A 6899-nucleotide genomic window follows, 5' to 3' on the forward strand; every position below is an offset into this window, starting at 1 on the left:
ACACATCAAGAGACGCTTCAATTCCATCTGCGATCAAATCAAGGAGGGAGACATAGAGATTTGCAAGATACATATGGATCTGAATGTTGCAGACCCATTGACTAAGCCTCTCTCACGAGCAAAACATGATCAACACCAAGACTCCATGGGTGTTAGAATCATTACTATGTAATCTAGATTATTGACTCTAGTGCAAGTGGGAGACTGAAGGAAATATGCCCTAGAGGCAATAATAAAGTTGTTATTTATACTTCCTTATATCATGATAAATGTTTATTATTCATGCTAGAATTGTATTAACCGGAAATTTAGTACATGTGTGAATACATAGACAAACAGGGTGTCACTAGTATGCCTCTACTTGACTAGCTCGTTAATCAAAAGATGGTTAAGCCGTGTGCGGTGCCTCCCTCCACATATCACACCTCCGGTCATATCTTCGTAGTGTGTTTAGGCGAAGCCCTGCACGGATCACTTCACCATCACCGTCACCACGCCGTTGTGCTGATGAAACTCTCCCTTGACACTTTGCTGGATCAAGAGTTCGAGGGACGTCATCGAGCTGAACGTGTGCAGAACTCAGAGGTGCCGTACGTTCGATGCTTGATTGGTCGGAACGAGAAGAAGTTTGACTACATCACCGCATTGTCAAACGCTTCCGTTTTCGGTCTACGAGGGTACGTGGACACATTCTCTCCCTCTTGTTGCTATGCATCTCCTAGATAGATCTTGCGTGAGCGTAGGAATTTTTTTGAAATTGCATGCTACGTTTCCCAACAGAACCCGTGTTGCCGGCAACGAGAGAAGGAAGCGGCAGCGTCGCAGGGAGCAGATGTGAACATGGACGAGCAGCGCCCCCCTCCCGTGCCCGAAACCCCGCACCCCATTCATCCAGCCGCTGACAAGGATTGCACTGTCGGACCAGGTTGGGACATAGGAGGATCCAACGGACAGTCCGGGTATTCCGGAGAGCTTTCCGTCTACACAGATGCCGCCAGTGGATGTTTGTCACTCGCCGCAGCTCGTTTGGGTGCCGACAAGCACGGGCACCGACGGTGCCCGGGGTGCCCACGACCTGTTCGGCGAAATAACACAATAGAGTCGTTATGTTTTTGTTGCTCCCGTTCGATCAACTTTGCATATGGCATGCTCAATGTTTTGTCGTATCTATTTCGAATTGTTGAATTCAGATGATTTTTATCGGCATGATCGACTTGCATGGATTTGAGGATCCACGTTTGAGGTGTATGATGCGCAACAGCCAAATGAGGAGCCATCCAACGCTGTCTGCAGACACGTTCGGACACACGTGTGCGGGTGTACAGGGGCGGATTTGGCAGGTACGGCTGTAGATGCTCTTATCTCCATCAAGATTCCTTCTGAGGCAGATTTGGCAGGTGCGGCTGTAGACAAGCTTACACATATCAACGGCCAGAATCAACCGCGTCGTGAAGACCCTAACAACCCCCCTCATCCAACGGTGGATGCGACCCGCCACTGAAAACCACATTGGAGACGAGATCCCCAGTCCGGTCGCACCACCCCTCTTGAGTCCTTGACGGGTTGACCCCTCTCCTACGGTCGTCGCAAACTTGTTGTACCCGCAACCTCTCTTCTCCTGGCCCTCTCCGAACTCCAAACCCTAGAGGCGCCGCACACCGCAGCGACACGTCCAGCGAGATGCGGCCGCGCGGCAGAGGGGACGACCCTGACGACGACGAGGACTACGAGTCCTCCCCGCAGCGGAGCGCCCCGGGGTCGGATGCCGAGCCCGAAGAGCCCGCGCCGCCGCCGCCGCCGCAGCCCACGCGCGCGCCCCTCAGCAGCCTAGTCGTCCGGCCGTCGCCGCCGCCGCCGCAGGATAACGGCGCGTCCTCCCAGTCCCCTGCCCGTTCGTCCCCCTCCCCCGTCGGCGACGCCCAGGGTCGCCGCCGCGGGTCCTCGCTCCCTCGTCGCCGTCGCGAGTTCTCGTCGCCGGGCCCCCGGATCAGGGAGAGACGCCGGTCGCCGCCGCCCCCCGCGAGGCGCCGCCCTGGCAGCCCGCCGCCCCCCCAGCGCCGCCGCTTCAGCCCACCCGGTTACCAGCCTCGGCCCCCACGATTCTACGACGAGCCGCAAGGTCGGTTGAAAATCCTCGAATCACCCAACTTTCTCTAGATCTGTTTCTTTTGGATTCTTCTGGTCCCTTAAGCTGCTATATATTATTCTTGGATGCTGTATATGCATGTTGTGTGCTCTGATTCGGTTGTTAGATGATTCAAGATGCAGTCTGTGTGCCTTGTTTGTCCGTTTGGTCGTTAGATGATTCAAGGTGGCCATCATGAATCGACAATTCCTTATATCCAGCTCATAAATGGCAATCCTTTGATTGTATATATGGCGATATATGTGAGGTATTTGCCTTGTTTATCTGTTTGTGTTGTTATGATTGAAAGGGTGATCAAGGCTTTGAACATGTTTGGGAAAGAATCTTGACAAATCGAATAACTTCTGTTGACATATGCCTCAGGTTATGCCAAATCTGCATCCGCATAATCATAACCAGTTTCATGTTTTATGTGCTGGTTAGATATGCTTTCGCTTAATTGTTTGTAGTCAAAGTTGCTGTAGATTGTAGTTTTTCTATGCATAGTTTGCATGAGCACAAATTTCCCACTTAAGTTCTCTTGGCAAAATCTTTGATTGGTGCTATGTCTGACATGCACGCTACTGTTGGCCCCTTTCTTGCTAATGTTAATCAGAATTTACCTACCAGAGGATCTACATCTAGAGAACATTTGTAAATGATGTATACATCTATTTATAAAAGGTCATCTGAGTGAAACAGCTAACATGATAGCTATGAATATCATATCATTCTCCATAAATGTTTCATCTTGAGCTTGTTGCAGGCATTTTTGCATGATAAATTGTGTTCTTCACATCAGCTTTGATTCCTTTTTTGAGTGAGTTGGGTGCCATGTGTACTTTACCTTGAGAACCCCTATAGATACTGTTCGGTTTGCTTTTATTTAATGTTGCATTACTTGAGTTCTCTTCTTAATGGATGCCTTGATTCCTTAAGCCCTTTAGTTATGGTTTGATCTGCTTCTCTTTTCAGACTTACATAAGTATATAATTGCATTAATGGGCTTCAGATTTGAACATTTGGTCTTTCATTACATGAAATTTTCACCATGCTAAAGTTAAGAGAGTAATCTTTAGGAAGTTTGGTCAAATATGTTAAGAGGTTTGTTCTTTGTTGCCAGCATTTGCTCTGGCTTTCTTTGTTCTTATTCATGTCATGTATATAATTTCTATGATCATTCATAATTTTGTATGTGATTGTATCCATTTTTTCTTTACCATGTCTGGTGTTCTATGGCAAGTTTGATTTTCAGTAACTTGTCAATTTCAACTCAGCCTTCTCCTTTGACGTGACTAGTTCAAATTCCTATATACGATGTAGGATATTTAGTTTTACCACTAAACCACTATATGTAGGAACATAATGCACGGCTGAAGTCGAAAATCTCCTGATTTGTTTTGACTTTCAAGCGATTGTAGTTTGTAGATATTATCTAATTCTTTACTGGCTTGGATATTCAGTGTTATGGCCAAGCACTGCAACCCCCTCTAAGTATCAAATGAAGTGTGGAATTGGCTGTTCTACTGTAACAGTTTTCAACTTGGCTGCATAGGAGACAGGCTTAGTATTGACGCTTCTTATGGCAACGTCTGCTTGATGGTTTAGCCTTTTTGTTGGCATTTAATTTGGATTATAAAACAACTCAGTTGCTGTGCAATTGGTGAACCATGACAAGGTTGGAGTTGTGATAAGTGGCAACACAAGGAAGGGCTGAGGACTTGAATTGTATTGATGCAGCTGTGGTCACATACTTGTCTGAGAGCTACAAGTCTTGTTGAAATTAACTTGACACGTGGATATCTAGGAATTCCTTTAATATGAATCTGAGTTGTGTCTTGTTGCATCAATTCAACCTGACCAACTCCTCCATTTTGAGTATTTGGTAATTCCGATAACTTCACAATGAATTAAGTCGTGGGCTACATTTTGGAATTAGCATCATGGCGTTCATCTGACCATCTTTTCAACAAGTTGTTGGAGATTTGGTTGAGAAAAATGCGCTGCAGATACCGGAATAAAGTACATCAGCGAGTGCAGCAGTTGGTACCATCAATTGGTACAAGGACTTCAGCATTAGGGATCATCCATTGATATGAATATGAGGAGTCACATCTTTCCATGATCAATTGTTGGGCCTGACCAACTGCTCCATTTGAGCTTTTGAGATAAGAAGAGAGTCGAGTTGAGCTTGAGGTAGTGTCGAGGAAGCTGTGGTCAGTGTTTTGGTGCTGCTTGAGTTTTTGGAGTTAACATGAATCTGAGTTGTGTCTTGTTGCATCAATACAACCTGACCAACTCCATTTTGAGTATTTGGTAATTCTGATAACTTTGAAGTAAGTCGTGGGCTACATTTTGGAGGTAGCATCATGATGTCTTTTGACCGTCTTCCCAACAAGTTGTTGGAGATTCGGTTGAGGAAAGTGCGCTGCGGATACCAGCATAGAGTACATCAGCGAGTGCAGCAGTTGATATCATCAATCGTACAGGGACTTCGGCATTAGGCATCTGCATGATGTTTGGATACTGAATTGTCTACTTTTTTATATGGACAACTGATATTTCATTGTCCAAGACCCTATCTGCTAGTAAGATTGTGAGTTTGTTTGATGGTGAAGAGAAGACTGAAGCAGACAGACAACTTGTTAGCCTTTGCAGGAAGACAACATATGGTAGGAAGTAACATAGGATTCCTGCTGCCTGTTGCTTATGCCTTCTTCATGTAGGAACTTTTCTTTAACTTACAATGGAGGATTAGCTAGATAATGCCCAATAAGGTGATAGCCTTATATGGAATGTCTTGGAAGAGAAACCCCTGTGTTTTAGGCTGACTGCATGCTTTACTCTCCAAGATACCATTGGCAAACTGCTGTGCTGTACTGCTTGGCGCATATGCATTGGCATGATGAATGGTTGGGAGTTCCTGACTTTGCGTGAAGTTATGGGGCTGTTACTGGCTCACATGGAGATAAGCTTTTCTTAGCAGAATCTGATTACAATATCCGGATGTGTAGTCATGAACAGATAGTTTTGTTTTGGGTTGAGCAGCAGCTTCAACGGTATTTCCTTCTCAGAGCTTTCTTAAGAAACGTTGGCCTTTGCAATTACTACCTCATTCGGTATGTGGAGAGTAATTTTGTTGGAAGTGGTTCTCCAGATGGGGTTTGCCTGTTTCAACCCCATGTGGCTGGAGTAAGCACTTCTTTGCTGAATATTCATGTTTTGTGTCTTCTAATGTTTATTTGGAATTGCTGTTACTTTCTTTGCAGGATATGGCATGCATGCTGGACCATCACCTCCGCGCCAACGCAGATTAGAAAGCAGCAACTTTGATGACGCTATTGGTCCACGTTACACCCATGGCTATGAAGGGAATGGTAGAGGATATGCAAGGGGTGGTAGGGGATATGAAGGGGGTGGTAGGGGATATGAAGGGGGTGGTAGAGGAGGTGCAAGATTCCAAGATGTTTCTCCACCATATGGAAGAGGAGGCAGGTCGCACGGGAGGGGGAGCTATAATGGTCCTGGAAAGGAGTTCATTCTAATTGATGGAGAATATGTTCACAGGAATGATCCAAATCTTTCACCAAGAGAAGGTGATTGGATATGCCAGAATCCGAGGTAGATTGTTTTTCAGCTCATCGTAATTACTGCACTTAATCTTGCTTGCCTTAACTTAATGTTTTTATTGCTTTTTATTTCAGTTGTGGAAACCTCAACTTTGCTCGAAGAAGTCACTGTAACAACTGCAACAAACACCGCTATGAGTCTAGTCTTAGTCCTCACAGGGGTTACTTTGACTCTCCTCCACGAGTGCCTGCAAGGCCACTTGGTCAACCAAGTGATCGTGCTCCTCCAAGAGAAATGGCGAGGTACAAGCCAGCACCCCGTGATTGGGGTGTGGGTGATCCTAGAAGTTATCCAGCTAGATCACCTCCAGAACGCGTAGGACGATTTCCAGATCCATTGCAGAGGGAAAGGGGTTTCCGTGGTGAACGTGAGTTGCGTGACCCTGTGAAGTTTGAGTGGTCTGCTGCGGAGTACAAGCAGAGGGAGGGTCCACATGGTGGGTTGTATCTTGACAGGAGCCGATCTCCTCAGGGGAGCTGGGGGAGCGATATGCGGGACAGAAGCAGATCTCCTGCAGGTAACAGACCAATGAAGGGTGCTTTCTTGGGCAGAGGTCGACCAGACCTAGAGTATGGTGGTTCATATGTAGGCCGAGGGCGGTTGGATGGTGGGCGCGGGCGTGGACGTGGGCGTGGCCGTGTTTACAGGCCAGGAGGTGATCCATACCCTGGCGAGGGCCGAGATGATCGGCGCGCTGCTCTTCATGGTAGGGATGATGGGCGCTACTAGTTCATCCTTTGAACTGATTCTCTGGAAAGAAAGATCTAGTTAAGACGGTGCAGGTCCAGCCTGTAATATTAAACTATCAGTACTGTTTCCTCAACTGTGATGACATTTGCAATGTTCTGAAATGAACAAGTCCACTATGCACTGGATGATGGTATTATTTTGGTTCAGTGAGCAGCTGGGTTGTTATGTCAAAGCTGATCTGATTATTTGGTTATTTTGGGTTGCTTCTCGGTTGGGTTATACCCTCATGCCTGGTCGGGTGGAGTATATGCAACACAAGGATTTCAGGTTGCTCTGGCAGCTGTAGGTCACATGCCTTGGCCCTTGTGGTCTACGAGTTGTGGGCATAGCCAGAAAGGTTCCGTAATCACGGCAATGTGTACTTCCAGTGGAACCCACTGCACTGCATGATGGC

General features: G+C 46.6%; 1 protein-coding gene across 1 annotated transcript; it reads left to right on the forward strand.

Annotated features, from left to right (window-relative positions):
* The first annotated feature begins 1572 nt into the window (after positions 1-1572).
* Positions 1573-6651, forward strand: LOC123147845 (serine/arginine repetitive matrix protein 1). Its single transcript, XM_044567159.1, has 3 exons — positions 1573-2119; positions 5395-5746; positions 5830-6651. The coding sequence occupies exons 1-3, from the start codon at positions 1681-1683 to the stop codon at positions 6482-6484; spliced, it is 1446 nt and encodes a 481-aa protein (XP_044423094.1). The 5' UTR covers positions 1573-1680; the 3' UTR covers positions 6485-6651.
* Positions 6652-6899: the final 248 nt, after the last annotated feature.

The sequence above is a fragment of the Triticum aestivum genome, chromosome 7A (genome assembly GCF_018294505.1).
Source record: "Triticum aestivum cultivar Chinese Spring chromosome 7A, IWGSC CS RefSeq v2.1, whole genome shotgun sequence".
NCBI classification, from domain to species: Eukaryota; Viridiplantae; Streptophyta; class Magnoliopsida; order Poales; family Poaceae; genus Triticum; species Triticum aestivum.